The 16,862-nt window shown below is 43.8% G+C and overlaps 1 protein-coding gene across 1 annotated transcript in view; it reads left to right on the plus strand.

Annotated features, from left to right (window-relative positions):
* Positions 1-242: 242 nt before the first annotated feature.
* Positions 243-16,862, plus strand: part of LOC107115724 (neural Wiskott-Aldrich syndrome protein-like) — a 43,500-nt gene continuing 26,880 nt past the window's right edge. Inside the window, 1 exon segment of the mRNA XM_015417481.1 lies at positions 243-952. Coding sequence (XP_015272967.1) covers positions 833-952 — 120 coding nt within the window. The 5' untranslated portion in view covers positions 243-832.

Consider the following 16,862-nt stretch of genomic DNA (forward strand, 5'->3'; position numbering starts at 1 on the left):
ACTCAGGGTCACGGAGCCCTGAATCCATGCTTTATTTGTTTTCATTCACGGCCTTACCCACAGCTATGATTTCACGGTGATTTTGGAGAGCCTTCATGCCAAACTCAGGCGGAAGATGCATACACTAACCCCCCCCCCCTCCTTTGGAGGAGGAGGCAGCCGCTCCATTCCCCGGCAAACAGTCACGGACTTCCTTGAGTAGTGCCGCCGCTGCCTCCTCCACTGATGACAGCCGAGGGAATCAGGCTGGACCGGCCTGGCCGGTATTTAAGAGGCGAAGGCCGCAGCCAGCACGACTTGGCCGTTCCCTTATGCCAGCCTTGACTCTGCGACCGCAAGACTGAATTTCTCCCCGCTTCCTCCAGGAAAGGAGGAGGAACAGGAAAAGGAGGGCGAAGGCGGCGGCGGCGGCGCCGACGGGCCTTTGGGCTGAGCGCTCCGCTGTGCTCCCCGGGCCGGCTTGCGGAGCCGCCAGCGCTGTCCTCCCCTCCTCGGCTTTTGGTCTCGCCCACTCCCCTCTCTCTTTCTCCCTGCCATGTTGGATTGTGCGGGCGCAGCCAGGGAGAAGTTGGAAGTTTAGAGCTTTTCGGGAAAGCAGCAGCAGCCGCCGCAAAAGAAAGGGTGAGGAGTGAGCGCTCCCTTTGCCGGGGCCTACCGGGTGCGGCCTAGTCAGCCAGCCCCTCTCCGCCCCCATGCTGCTGCCGCTGCAGCTGCAGTAGTGAGCCAGGCTGCTCCGCCGCACTCGCAGGGGGACGCCGGGCCCGAGTCACCCCGGAGGAGCAGGAGGGCGGCTGAAGGGGGGGAAGGCGACGAGGCCCCTCGGCCGGCCGCGATGAGCAACAACCAGCAGCAGCAGCCCCCGCCGCCGCGGCGGGTCACCAACGTGGGCTCCCTGCTGCTCACCCCGCAAGAGAACGAGAGCCTCTTCGGCTTCCTGGGCAAGAAATGCGTGGTGAGTAAAGGCGAGGCTTCGCCGGGCCTGGCTGGCTGAGCAGAAGCCGCTCTGGGGAGGGGGCGAGGGGGGGGCTGGGTTGTGGAAGGAAGGGAGATGGGGAAGCTGTTGCGGGGAAAGCCGAAGGTGTGTGACTGCAGCCACCTCTAAGCTTCTCGCTCCTGTGGACTTGCCCCTGTGCTCCCGACCCCACCGTATGTGTGAACCCAAAGCTGGAGATCATAATGCGTGTCTGCGTGTGTCTCCAGGGTGTAGGGCTGAAGCCCATCCAGCCGCGAGTTCCATTGACCTCAGTGCGACTTCCTGTTGGAATTCGGTATTCGTTCGAGATGGAACAGTGACATGGGTTGCGGAGAAGGGAGGGGGGGCGAAACATTGGGAGAGATGTGCCACTCCTGCCCCCAGTGTTTTTGTCCCTTGTGGGGAATCCTTTCAGGCCCTTCTTCATCCGAAGGGGGAGAATTCCCCTTTCCAGGCCTTGTGTAAGTAACAGCTGCTTGCTTCCCTCTTTTTTCAGTACTTCCTCCCCACCCCCGTGGTTCCCCATTGTTGGAAGCCAGAGGGAAACAAGCCACTTTCTGCTAAAGCAATTTGGAAGATATTGGGGGTGGGATTTGTTCCCGCTGTTTTGCCTCCTGAGAACACTGAGCTTGGGATGCTTAAGCAACCTCTCCCCCTTAGCATGGGGGCTAGAAGGCTTGGGCACAGGTGAGTAGCCGCAAGTTTGTTATTTGGGTAGAAGCAAGAAAAGCCTCTGATAGCGTCAGATGTGGTGAAACCTCCTGTACCCTTATGTGCCAGGCCTTCGCCTCTGTGCTCTCTTCTTCCCACTGACACGTTGAAACTGCTGTGAGCTCGCTGAAGGAAATAGGCCTGATGTGGGCAGGAGGCCTACAGCAGTCTCTTTCACAGGTGTATACTTGTAACACTCAGTTTTGTAGCACAAATCTGCCTAAAGCTGCAGTGAAGCCATTCAGAAGGCAGGCGTTGAATTGGTTCTTTCCCCCTCCTGCAGGTATGTTTCAGAAGGGGCTGTAGAGTAATGATTTGCAGTTTGCAACAGGAACTAGTCAACAATAGCGTTGTTGCAATATTTGTGTGTGCACGCACATGCAAAAGTTTAGCTAGTTATAACAGGCCTGAATAACTCCATCCTGCTTGCACCTGTAGGACTTTCAGGAAATGGGGTGGTATGACCAGCACAGGCAAAATAGGAATGTACTATATTTTGTTTCCGTGAACAATAGGCTCACATGCACATGCAAAATTCCCCATGTAGAGATACTTCTGAAGGGAACAAAAAACTGTGTAAAAGATGGGGGTGGGGGAAGAATTATGGTAGACATAATTTCATGAATCCTCATTATTAAGATCCCAAACATTTATGCAAGCATGAGTAAAATTGGGGAATCAATTCTAGCATTTGTATCCAGTGTTTCTGTAGGAGTTTAATGTGTAAAATTGTGTCCTCTCTCCCCCCCATGTGAAATTTCTTCTGATTTCTTAGCAGAAACAAATCTTATCTGAACTCTGTTAACTTCTGGATTGATCCCCATAAATATTTTACTTTTTCAGACCTTTGATTTATCCTAAACAATATTATTTACAATCATAGGTAAACTAAGTATTGCAGTTTTTTCCTGATTCCCATGAACTGTAGTCTAGTCAGAAGGAAATAGCACAGTTGAAGATGACTAGATAATTGATTTCGGTGAAAGGCAATCTTGAAAAACATAAATTGGAAATCAGAAATTGGTGAGGTTGTTAGAATGGTGATGCCTGCTTGGGGTTACTGTTCACCAGTAAGTTACAGTTGTGGTTCTGTGGGTTGCAGTTCTCTCACAGGTGAATTGTGATGCCATAGAAGGAGGTGAGCTGAGATACAGGGCTTAATGACAAGTTTAGGTCTAACTCTACATATAGTGTGTCATGAAATAAAACCTATATAAAATGCTATTTTTTAAAACAACAACAACGTTCTGAGCATTTTATGTTGGTGAAGGGGGAACTAACATGGAGTTACTTTGCAAATGGGTCCTAAAAAGTAGAATGAGTTTAGAAATGGGTTCCACTTTTAAAAGTTTGAGAACTGGGTTGTAGGAAGCTAGTAATTGGCACTATTAGTGAGGGATGTAGGTTCCAGGGGCGATGGCAAGAATACAATGTGGGAGACTGGCTTTTGTCTGTGATAGGCTCACTGTAGATCTTACTGAGTTTTCTGAACCAATGGGAACCTCAGAAGGCTTGATGTACTTCTCCCTTATTTCCTTCCCAGTACAGGGCATTCAAAGCCTGGCTGGTTACTTGTACTTCCAGCCCATTAAGAATCTCTTTGTGAGGTAATGTGTGTAAGTTTTTGGTCAGTGTAGGCATACTGGGATGACTCTTAATGACTCCCCCCCCCCCAGATGCCCCCTTCTACCAGCTTTTGGGATGAAATGGGATTTGAACCTAATTACTCACTCCACCTCATATTTGTGTACGCTGACATAATAGACCTCCATATATATTCAAAAAGTAACACCAATTAATCTTTTAATTTTAATAAGAGAAGAAAGAACTGGGTTAGCTTTTTATTCCCCTCTCATCCCTTTTTGTACTGGTTTTTGGAAAGGTTTCAATTGTGAGATGTTAAGAGGTTGTCTATAGAGTAATGGCAACAGAAGTTCTTCCTAGGAAATGCCAAAGAAGACATGAATTCCTCAGGTCTCGTGAAGTATGTATCTTCACTGGGCCAAGAAAGCAGAGTGCCAGCTTCTCTCTTGTCAGTTGGTGCAATGCAGGAGATTGAGTGCCCCACCTTTTATGTGTTTAGTGCAATTCCTCTGGGGGGCAGCCCTTGCTCTTTGTAATGCACTGTGAGCATAGACATCTGAACTGCCTGTACTGTTACTTGACTTGGGAAGAATACAGTTTTTCCAACTTCAAGACTATGAATTAAATTCAGTTGCTGTTGCGTTAAGATACCATCTCAATCGCCAGTGCCACTGGTAACGGCAACTGATACTGCATGGCGAAGAGCCCTGATCCTCTGGACCCTAATTTCTGCCTGTGCCAATTCCCCCCGTATCTATGACATCTGAAGCTGCCTGACATCTGAAGTCCAATCAGCGCTAGTGGATAAGACTAGCACTTTATTATTATGGTTTTAATGGTATTTTAATGTTAATGTTATTGATGCTACTTATGTATTTGGAATTTTATCTGATTGTAAGCCACACTGAGCCGGCTATGGCCGGGAGGGTGGGAGAAAAGCTTAATACATAAATAAAATAAGTTCTGGTAAAAGGAATGGGTAGCTGTGATAGGAAAACTAGGCATGCAGTGTCTACTCAGTTTTAAATGGTTAGTCTATTAAAATGTTCTGACTGACTGAAAAGTGTTTTAAAATTTAATAATTATGTTTTAGAATTTAATAGAATGCAGGAACTAACCCCAGTTTAGTGGTAAATACCATTCTTAAAGAATCATTTCCTCTTCTCTATTATCCGCCTCTAAGTGCCCTAGGACAATAACTCTTGTGACACAAGCACATGTCTAAAAACAAGTGAGCTGTCCTCAGAAATATTCATATGGAAATGTATGCAGATTCATTTATCATAATATTATTGACTCAGGGTTTTTTAATTGGATCATAATGCTTCCAAAAACCTGAACAGATTTTGCAAAGAACTGCAGAATAGGTAATATTCAGGCAGCAGTGTTAGAATAAAGCAAGCAACTGCTAGTATTCTTTGATTATATTACTGAGGAATATGTGTCAGACTCAAAATATTCTATGTGCTAGCCCTGCAGAAATCTAAAATCTATTTTTAAGTTCTTTGGTACCTGGGCATCCTGGTACTTTCCCAGTTTTGCATTGCATACATGAGTGCTGTCTAGAAGAGCATAAGGCTTATTGCTAACACAATTAACATATAACTTTAATTCTAAAGCAGGTTTTGATAAAAACATTTGGAGGAAGCGCAAGCTGGATCTCTTCATTACCCCCACCACCACCGTAGCAATGCTGTACCTTTGAGTCCTTGTCAGTAAATAGGCATGCCTTATTTGTGTAAATACGCATTGGTGTTTGGTGCAATATTACCTAGCTACTGTTGTCTCATACAGATCTAACAAGTAGACCAAAGAGTGCTATAAACTTGTAGTAAAGAATATAACATAAATTGACACTCCTTAGGATTTGTTATGGTTTCAGCAGACCACTATATGGACAAAATACAAGTGTTAATCACTTGCTTCAGAAAGACAATGTCATACTTAAGGTCAATAATGGAGTGTGATACAATACTGTTCTCTCTGGGGCCACGTAATGTAGTGGTTAGAGCATTGGACTAAGATCTGGAAAATCCAAGTTCAAGTTCCTGCTCTGCTATGAAAGCTTTGCTGGGTGACCTTATTCCAGTCACACGCACTCAGCCTAAATGAAATAAAATGGAGGCGAGGAGAACAATATCTGCGGTGCGTAGAAAGGCAGGGTATAAATGAAGAAAATAAATTCCCTCCTTTAGGGCAACCACAGTCCAGTTTTGCTCCATTATTGTGTTGACGCCCAAGTTTTTGTGCAGTTATCTGCATTAAAGACTGTATATCTGCATATTTTTCTTTCTCTTATGAAAGTAAAGTCTTTTTGGTGATTCTTATTCTACCCTTGCTTTAAAAGGAATCTGCCATGCCATTTTAAGTTTAATAACTTAAGCAATTAAGACTTGGTTTTTTAGCATAGTGTGATTGCTTTAGCAGCTGGAATGGGCCAGCTTTTGAATCTGAAAGAAAAATCTATTGATTACTTCATCCTGCAGGTCAGAGCAAAATATGTCTGCAGAGTATACATGTGATATGCTACAGTGCCAAAGTGCTCTTCAAAGAAGTAGATATTGTTATCATCCTACAATATGCGGTCTCTTGTACTCCAAAGAGGACAGCTGGGATAAAAATATGATTAGCTCTATCACATCTGGCCTGACCTTCTGATGTAGCCTCAGTCAACTGTGGGTTCCACTAGTAATGGGATACATTGCCCGAAACACCATATTTAGTATTCCTTGTATCTGTATCCTTCAAGTTCATAACGACTTATGTTTCAGCTCTGTGCCTTCTGTTCTGTCTTATTATGGCATTCTCCTCTCTATTCTGTACAAATTGCATGTCATCTAAAAGGTCTGTATGATGGGAACCAACTGTTAGTGACATCTGCTGCCTGGACCTGATGAAACATCACTGGAAGCTAGCAAAATACTTCATTTTCTGAACAGTGAGAAGGACCCATGGAGATGTGGGATACATAACCTCTTACATGTTCTTGCACTGCTCAGGTTCAGCTAAGCAGTTCTGGATCTCTGAAGTAAGCATATTTTCAGCCATGGAACACTTTTGGAACAGTACACGACTTGAGTTTTAATAAAGGCAGTTCCCATCTTCTGTCAAACTGCTACATCCCTTTCCATCAGTGGCTTAACATTTACAATGGAGCAACAAAGGTGTATGTGTTGTGCGTGCCCCTGTATCCTCAGCCTCTCCTCTTGCTGTTAATGGGGATCTACAACAGCATTTATTCCTTTGTTGCATAAAAGTGAATATTAAATGACTGATGAAAATGGAGGTGGTGGTCTTGCAGAAGAACTGAACTGCCTTTCCCAGTATTAAAGCTTATGTGCAATGCCTGTACTGAAGCAGTGTGATTCAGTTTATATGTTCAGAGGTTTGGTTTTTGGGTAATGGATAGAATAGATAATAGGATAGAACAGTCTTTGCTTTCTTCTAAGGTTAAGGCCAGTATTTTCAGGAAAAAAGAGTATGAATGGCATATGACGTTGATGTTTTTCGGAAGCCAATCTTATTTTTCGTATCTACTTGTTGAGATATTTTGTATAACTTCATAGAGCTGGACCTTATCTAATGTGAACACAGCAATGTCTGCAGAAACAAGCTCTCACCTTCCCCTTCCTGCTGCAGCTTACTGTGTTCCCCAGTCCTGTTAAGAGAGTAGGTAGACCCCAGGGTTGCCCCAGGTTGTGGGTCTATAGTGAGAAGGGGGAATCTGAAGAAATCCTCTGCTCTCCTGCTGGCAAAAATGTTTTCTGGTGGCAGAAAACCTATTTGGAATCCAACCTGTAGTACTAGCAACTTAGCACCAATGATTTATGACTCTCCTACCAATATCTGTTGGTGAGTTGGTTTGTGTTGCTTTCGGTTCATGGCTTTGCATCCTACTTTTTCTTGCTGTGAATCAGTGGCAAGAATAAGAAGATTTGCTAGTATTAAAATGTTCAACGGACTGGCACATTTTCAAGAAACCTATGGTGCATCATGTCTCTCCCTGGCATGGTCTAATAAACCAAAGGCTTAAACCGTTTGACAACATCTAGCCAACTTTTGATTAATTACCAAGTTTATTTTCTCTTATATTAATACAATCCATTAAAGAAATCTTATTTTTCTGGGTAGTCAAACTATGTTTGTACCATCCCAATGCACCTTGATGCAAATTATGAACAATCTAAATAAGGAGAAGGCAGTTCTCTGGAAATTCTACATAACATACTTTTTAGTTCTGTAAATAACAAATTGGTAGTTGATCAATTGATTAAATGTAAAGTGGCATATTAACAAACTCAGTATAAGGGAATGTTAAAGGAGGTGTGAATTTTGAATTTAATAAACGAGTTAGGGCTAAATTCTGTAAAACAAGACCATGTTTAATATTTTTCCTTCCATATTACAGTAACACAAAAGAACAGAAATACTTTCAAAAGTAAACAAGAACTTCCTTAACTTGCAGTATTACTGATTTTAAAACATAATTCATGAAAGCTTTACTTAATTAACCTGTCCATTAAAGCCTATACCTCTAAATATTTGGATTTGGAATGTCTTAAGACCCTGTAATTTGTGAGACTTCTCTAAACAGCATATTCAGAGATACTTGGTGGATAAATGGTAGTTCTTAGGCCACTATGTTGTTTATTTTGATAAATATTAGATGTTGTTGATGCACTTATGTTAGTCTGTAAGACGGATCCATTTTTTTTAAATGTCCAGAATTGGAAGCAGGGCATTTTAAATATAACATTTATTTGGACCTATCTCCTGAAAATGTTTTTAATTTTAACCTTTGGTCCCCATGTTCAAGTAAACTTATTGGAAATCTCTCATCCTCTGTCTTCAAAGAAACTGCAGTGATCTTCAGTGCTTGATTTCTGTGGTTAAGATTGTGAAAGAGAGTAATATCCTATAGTGCTGTGGGTTTGAACAAGATACCACAAATTAACTTCCTTTTTGTAGCTTAGCAATAGCTTGTAGTTACAGTATGGCTTCAGTACTTTAGAAGTATATTAGATAGTAGTATGTATCTATAAAGGCCTCTCAGAAGGTCGTCAGTAAGAAGAAAAATTATTTGGCTGCAGTAAGGGGCCCTCTGGGGTGTTGGTATGATTCCTTCTGGAGCTTGAGGTATGACTGAAGACCTGCCTAGCTATTTTTGGACACTCAGAACAACAGCAGCCACCCCCCAAAAAACCCCCAAAGGGGAGGGGCTTTTTGAATGAGAGGGTTCACTCATTGATGAAGTAATTAAATATCTCCTTTTAGTCTTTGACTCCGGTCACACACACTAAATAAATCCACTTTCAGTGCACTTCCCAACTGGATTTTGCCAGTTCACACAGTAAAAATCCAGTTGGAAAGTACATTGAAAGTGGATTATTTAGCGTGTGTGACCACAGCCTCTTTATTTTGCTGTCACTGATAGAACACATGTTCTACGCAAGGTTCTAGGCTTACTTCTCAATAGCACCAATTAGAGGATTTCAGGTAACAACACTGGAAAAAATCTGCCATAACTGCTGCAGAGTCCTAGGGTTACCAGTTCTAGTTTGAGAAATTCTTGAAATTTTGGGTGTGGGTTCTGGGAAGGGGGGAGATTTCAACTGGGTATAATGCCATAGAGTCCAGATTCCAAAGCAACCATTTTCTTCAGGAGAACTGATCTCTGTCATCTGGAAAGCAGTTGTAATTCCAAGATGTCTCCAGCCACCACCTGGAGGTTGGCAATCCTAGACAGTACTGAATTAGTAATTCTTCCAGCTCTCTGTGGCCCAAAACCAAATATGAATCTGCATCAGTTAGTTTAAATTATTGGATTGCTGACCACTTGTCAGCCCATCAGCTTCATTGGGCGCCCTTGAGTTCTACTATTTTGGGAGAGAGAAGTCCTGTTAAATTATTACATTGTCAACTAGCCGATTGAATCATAGAGTTGGAAGTGACCTCCAGGGTCATCTACTCCAACCACCTGCACAATGCAGGAAACTCACAACAACCTCCCCTCCTCCCCCACACACCCCAGTGACCTCTGCTCCATGGCCAGACGATGGCAAAAAAACCCTCACGGAATCCTGGCCGAACTGGCCAGGAGAAAATTACTCCCTGACCCCAAAGTGGAGATTGGCATTTCCTTGGGTGTGTAAGAAAGGGCCACGAGAACCAAGTGCTGATGCAACCCTCCCTGCCCTCCCTTCTCGTGATCTGTCTGAGTTCACAGAATCAGCATTGCTGTCAGACAGCCATGTAGTCTCTGCTCTGCCCACCAAACCTCCCAAGGAAGCCTGTTCCACTGAGGAACCACTCTGTCAGGAAGTTCTTCCTAGTGTTTAGATGAAAACTCTTGATTTAATTTTGACCCATTGGTCTGATCTGACCTTCTGGGCCAACAGAAAACAACTCCACACCATCCTCTTTATGACAGCCCTTCAAGTACTTGAAGATGCTGATCATATCACCTCTCAATCGTCTCCTCTCCAGGGTATACATACTGAGCTTCTTCAACCTTTACTCATAGGACTTGATCTCCAGACCCCTCACCATCTTCATTGCCCTCCTCTGGACACTTTCCAGCTTACCTATATCCTTCTTAAATTGTAGTGGCCAAAACTGAACACAGTATTCTAGGTGAGGTCTAACCTGAGCAGAGTAAAGCGATACTATAACTTCATGTGGTCTGGACACTGTACTTTTGTTGATACAGCCCAAAATGGCATTAGCCTTTTTAGCTATTGCATCACACTGCTGACTCATGTTCATTGTATGTACTAAGACCCCTAGATCCTTTTCGCACATACTACTGCCAAGACAAGTCTTCCCTATCCTATAATTATGCATTTGATTTTTCCTACCTAAATGCAGAACTTTGCATTTATCTCCATTGAAATTAATTTTATTTGTTTTAGCCCAGTTTTCTAGCCTGTCAAGATCATCCTGTAATCTGAGTCTGTCTTCTACCACATTTGCTACCACTGCAATTTAGTATCGTCTGCAAATTTAAGTCCCTCTGTTCCTTCATCCAAATCATTTACGTTGAACAATTATGTTGAACAAAACAGGTCCCAGGACAGATCCCTGAGGCACTCCAGTTGTCACTCCTCTCGGGGGGGGGGGGGGTGACAAGCACTGTTTAGGTGCGATCTATCAACCAGTTACAGATGATAGGATCCAGATGACAGAGTTTTGATTGACTGTCCTAGAGAATTTGCTGCCCAGTATATAATTGTTAAATAGTTTAGTTTTAGTGTATAGCTTTATTAAAATTTTACCTGTAGTAAGTGACATAATTTAGAACCCAACCAAAATAGGGGTAACATCCAAGCTACAAAAATTAACATCTTTAAACTGCTTTACTCTCTTAAATCAAGCAACTAAAATGATCTACATTTTTGCAATGTCATAAATAATATAACTCATTAAGGAGAGGACAAACAGGACTAAAAAGAGGGGTGCTACCAGTGATAGCTTGATTAAGCTTGTTAGCTTGCATAATGCAATTCATTTCTCATTGCTGAGAAGGTTTGGGTTTGGCTAGACTGGAGTTGCTATGCATGTTATAAAGACTGAGGCTCATCCAGCAGTACTATATTTTTATCTCTGATCCCTAGCCCCGGCCTCCTCTCTGTCCTTCAGTATGGTTTGTAATACTTTTCAGAGGGCAATTTGATGATTCTGTTGGCTGTTAAAACAGTACAAGTAGAAACTCCCCCACTACTTCTCTTTTCTGAAACCTCTCGTAGCATCTTCCCTATTCCTGCTTCCTTCTCTCTCCTCTCTCCTCTCTGTATCCCTCTTCCTGCACTATATCTCTTGCCCTCCTGGCAACCCCCATATCCTCTTCCCCTTCCCTACCTCATTCTTTGGTTCTTGGCCCATTCACCTACCTACTTTTTATCTGCATCTCATCAGTTATATTTATTATTTACCCAAGTTATACACCACCTTTCTGCACAGTTCTGCACAGTGGGGGGCAAAGCAGTTTACTTCATTCTTCTCTAATGGGAGGTAGTTTAGGCTGAAAGTATATGACTGGCCTAAAATCACCTAAGGAGCTTCCACAACAAGAAGGGGATGCAAACCTGGGTCTCCCAGTCTGAAGCTCTAACAGCGACACCACAGTAGCAATTAGCCAGGCCTAGTTGAGTCACGAAAGTTAGGTGCCATCAAGTCACCCAGTGGTTACTGCCAAGCCTAGGCCTGGCCCTGACGAGTCCTCCCTCAAAGGCCAAAACAGCCCTGGAAAGGACCCTGTCCCCTCCCCGTGCCTTTTTTCCCCCACAGAAACCAAGTCCTGGAAAGCTGTGGTTGTCCAGCGACAGCCGCTGAGTGAATCCATTTCTTAAAGCTGGGAATACTCCTTTTATCATTTGAGAGTTTCGTTCCCCCTCCCCCAGTGTATTTTTTTAGATTTCACATTTTTCTGCAAACCTTGGGCATTTTTCAAGTTTGTAGAAACATCTGTCTTGCCCGTTCAGAGCTCCAGTCACTGGATTTAAGTATCCTCAGATTTGGCTGACTTGGCTGTTAGAATATAAAAGTGGGGACCAGTGAGAAATGTACAAGAAATTTCCCCCTGATCACTGCTTAGTCCTCTGACACCCCAGTCACCTTTCTGTACCCTTTCCTCTCACTGCTACCTTGCTGCTCTGCCTACCTTGTTGTTGTTCAGTCGCACAGTCGAGTCCGACTCTTCGCGACCCCATGGACCAGATCACACCAGGCCTTCCGGTCTTCCGCCATCCTCTGAAGTTTGCTCAACTTCATGTTCGTTGCATCTATGACACTGTCTAACCATCTCACCCTTTGCCGTCCCCAACTTCTTTGACCTTCAATCTTCCCCAGCATCAGCGTCTTCTCCAGTGAGTGCTCCCTTCTCATTTGGTGGCCAAAGTATTTGAGCTTCAGTTTCATTATCTGGCCTTCCAGGGAACAGTCAGGGTTGATTTCCTTTAGGATTGACTGATTTCCACCTTTAACTCCACACTCTTACTGCTCTCCCTGCCTCCACCCCACCCTCACTGCTATCCTTACCTACTCCCCCCCCCCACTTTGGCACTATACGCTGCCCAATATCCTGATTGAAATCAAAGGGAAGGCTGATAGAGATCCCCCACACACACACACACACAGAGAGTTGCTGGCATAGAGCCTGGCATGGCTCCCAGCCTCTGCTGCCAAGCCCACAGAGGCTTCCTTTCTCTCCCCCCCCCCATGGCTGCAGGAGAGGCCAGCACAGCTCCTGGCCTCTGGGGCAGCACTGAAGATGGGCAAGTGGGAGCAAAGAATTGTCTCCCCACCACCACCCCTGCTCCAGTGCCATTCCTTGCAGTCTGGCTGGATAGTTGCAGTAGACAAGTTTTAAAACAGCCGCTGAGCTGGCGGCTGTGGAGGCATACGAATGGGAGAGGAGGTGCTTTCTCACCCCTGCCTGTGTAGCCACCAGTTCAGCTGCCCTTTTAAAACTTTCCTGCTGGTGTCTAACCAGCCAGAGTGCAAGGAGAAGCAGTGCTGGAGGTGGGTGAGTTGGAGCCCCGCCCCCGCCTACAGCACTGCTCCCTGCAGTCTGGCCAGTTAGAAGCTGGCGGGAAAGATTTAAAAGGGCAGCTGAGCAAGTGGCTATGGAGGCATATGGGCAGACAAGGAGTCTCCTCCTTACCCTTTCCTGCCTCTGTAGGTGTCAGCTTAGTTGCCCTTTTAAACCTTACCTGCTAGCTTCTAACTGGCCAGACTGCAGGGAGCAGTGCTAGGGCTGGAGGGGAAGGAGGGTTTTTCCTCATGTAGCTGTGTTTTCAGTGCTGTTTCCCATCCTCTTCTCCTCCCCCACTGCAGCAGCTGTGCATTTTGGGGTTTTTAACCCCTCACACCTTTTTATTAGAGTTTTAAGATTTTTTTTCTGCAAACCTGTGGTGTCCCCCAAGTTCAGGGGAAAAAATCTCTATTGGCTGTATGTAGACCCAATCTGTGGATATAAATATCTGCAGATGAGCCCATATGTGACAGTTAGAATATACAAGTGTGGACCCATGATATTTGCGGGGAGGATCCCCCCCTACTTTCACAGCAGGTCCAGTGGCTGCCCCGAGTTGCATTGCTGCCAGCAGCATGCTCCGCGCTGCTGCTGCTGGGCCCAGCACAGCTCCAGGGTTGCCCACTGCCAACAGTATGCCACATGATGCCCAGGTTACATGGCAGCCGCCACCAGGTCCCAATGGGCTGCTGTGCTGTGCAACTCAGGGATTGCAGCAACTGTTGGAAGTACTTTACTTTTGGGAGGATTTAACACACACACAGTTTTTTTTAAATCCAGATATTTCTGCAAACCCTGGGGAGTGCCCCAAGTTTAATCTGTTTAGCATCCACATGGCCCCAATCCACAGATTTAGCTATTTGTAGATGGGGGCCACAGATGGTTAATAATAAATAGATGCTGATATTGCTTAACATGTTTTGCATAGTGATCTGATCTGGGCTGGGCTTGATGTTCATTGTCTATTGCATTTTATTTTATATTATTATCTTCTCTTCAAGTATCTTTTTAGGTGCTGTGTACTATTCATGGAAAGGTGGAAAATACATTATAATTTTCTAAAAAAAAATTATATCCTGCCTTAACCATTCAGATTCAAACTAAGAGTGCAGCCAGGTTGCAAAATGTCAGGATTAGAAGTATTTTGTAAATTCATAAAGGAATGCCTTGTCACTGCTGGATTTTGCTGTCTGTATCAAATCAGTTGGTTTTCTTAGAAGAAAGCAAGTGGGAACCCTCAAGGAGCTTGAGGGGAAGATACATCCTGTTTCCCTTGACTCTATTTCATTTCTCCCACACTTGAGCAGCTCTCACAGGCCACTACCACCAAGGGCAGGACCAGATCAGTTCTAGGCAGTTGCTGCCACTGTTAAGGGCAGGCCTGGAACAGCTCTGGGAGATTGCTGCCACTACCGAAGGTGAGCCCAGAGTGGTTTTCTGAGGCCATTGCCATTGATGGCAGTCCCAAAGCAGACCTCAGAGGTCACCACTATGGAAAGGTGGTAAATCCATTGTCTGCGCATGTGCAGACAGTGGTATGGTTTGGGAGGATTTAATGTCTCCCATTTAATTTTCTACAGAGATCAGATTTTTCTGCAAACCTGGGGATTTCCCCAAGTTTGGAGGAAATCTGATTTCTCTCAGTGTATGCCGGATATGGAATAACTGATTGGTTTAGCATAGGAAAAGGAGTACGACAAGGATGTATATTGTCACCTTGCTTATTTAATATATATGCAGAGTACATCATGCGAAATGCTGGCCTGGATGAATCACAAGCGGGAATTAAGATTGCTGGGGAAAAGACCAACAACCTCAGATATGCAGACGATACCACTCTAATGGCAGAAAGTGAAGAGGACCTAAAGAGCCTCTTGCTCAGGGTAAAAGAGGAGAGCGCAAAAGTGGGCTTGAAGCTCAACATCAAAAAAACTAAGATCATGGCATCCGGTCCCATCACTCCTTGGCAAATAGAAGGGGAAGTCGTGGAAGTAGTGACAGACTTCACGTTCCTGGGATCCCAGATCACCACAGACTGTGACAGCAGCCATGAAATTAAAAGACGCCTGCTCCTTGGGAGGAAAGCGATGGCGAACCTAAACAGCATGATAAAAAGTAGAGACATCACCCTGCCAACAAAAGTCCGTATGGTCAGAGCAATGGTATTCCCAGTAGTCATGTATGGCTGTGAGGGTTGGACTATAAGGAAGGCCGAGCGCTGAAGAATAGATTCTTTTGAACTATGGTGCTGGAGAAGACTCTTGAGAGTCCCTTGGACTGCAAGAAGATCAAATCAGTCAATCCTAAAAGAAATCAACCCTGACTGTTCCCTGGAAGGCCAGATAATGAAACTGAAGCTCAAATAATTTGGCCACCAAATGAGAAGGGAGCACTCACTGGAGAAGACCCTGATGCTGGGAAAGATTGAAGGTCAAAGAAGACGGGGATGGCAAAGGGTGAGATGGTTAGACAGGGTCATAGATGCAACGAACATGGAGTTGAGCAAACTTCAGAGGATGGCGGAAGACCGGAAGGCCTGGTGTGATCTGGTCCATGGGGTCGCGAAGAGTCGGACTCGACTGTGCGACTGAACAACAACAAATGCCTGATCTGTGGATTTAAGTATCTGCAAATCTGCCCATGCTTAAGAAATAGATATATAGATTGAGTTCTAGTATTCTGGGAGGGAGAGGGAAAAATTCTGTCTGTCCCATGTATAGTTTTATAAATCTCTGTCATGTTCCCCCAAAATTTCTCTTTTTTTCTAAACTGAAAGTCCCAATCTCTTTATCCTTTCCTCATAGGAAAGGTGTTCCAACCCTTTAATCATCTTTGTTGCCTTCTTCTGTATTTTTTTCCAACTCTGTAATGTCCTTTTTTGAGATATGGTGACTGGAACAGCACACAGTATTCCAAATGAGGCTGCACCATAGATCTATATAGAGGCATTATAATATTGATGGTTTTATTTTCAGTCCCATTCCTAATAGTCCCCAACATAGAGATTGCCATTTTCACTGTGCAGCACAGACTTGACACTTTCATTGAGCTGTCCACTACAACCCCAAGGTCTTTTCCCCTCAGTTTCAGCAACTTCAGACTCTACCCATCCACACACTTACTGGCAGACATGCCCTTTTGTTGGCAGAAAATGAGAGCTGGATAAAACTTTATGAGTTTAATATGTTCCAAGAGGGACTTACATTTAGTACACAAGGAGCCTTTGGTATATTCCCCAGCCTTAACTTTATTATCCAACAAACCAATCAAATGCCCTTCTGAACTGGTTAGGCTAGACACACATGGTAGTCCACATATAATTAAATACAAGCTGATTAGCAACACTAGGTAAACTAAATGAAGAACATGAAAAGTTAAATTTGTTAGAAAAGCTTCTCGTGACTCTTACACCTAAATAATCATACAGTACTAAACTGTGTTTATTAAAATAACTGTTGTCCAGAATCAATATTCCATTTGCCCATTTATCAGTAAGCTGTGCTCCGACTGTGTTGATACATGGACAAATAGAATATTCATTCTGGACAGTAGTTAACTTGAATAAACATAGTTTAGGAGTATGTGATTATTTGGGAGTAAGAGTGACAGAAAGCAATTTTAAAGTTGTTTTAAAATATTTACTCTAAACTTTGAAAATATCATCATGACTGCTGCTGACCCTCTGGTACTTATTTAAGTAGCTTCCAATGATCCAATACTGAAATAGGACCTCCAATATTTGTACTCTCTCTCTCTCTCTGTGTGTGTGTATATATATATATACACACACACACACATATATATGTATTACAAATATTGGAGGTCCTATTTCAGTATTGGATCATTGGAAGCTACTTAAATATCCTGAGAGATCACTGTATGGACGAACCTCACAGAAAATGGCCAACTTCCATAAACATTTGGAGCAAAACTCATGAATTGTTACATACTTCTGTTTATGAATCCAGGAGCACACACATGATTTTTCATAGTGAAAGTAGAACATTCTGATGCTAAGTTTGTATTTCTCGTATACAATGTGGGTTGGAGCCTATGGGACCA

This window comes from Gekko japonicus, unplaced genomic scaffold (genome assembly GCF_001447785.1).
Source record: "Gekko japonicus isolate JY-2015 unplaced genomic scaffold, Gekko_japonicus_V1.1 scaffold3676, whole genome shotgun sequence".
In the NCBI taxonomy this organism is placed as follows: domain Eukaryota; kingdom Metazoa; phylum Chordata; class Lepidosauria; order Squamata; family Gekkonidae; genus Gekko; species Gekko japonicus.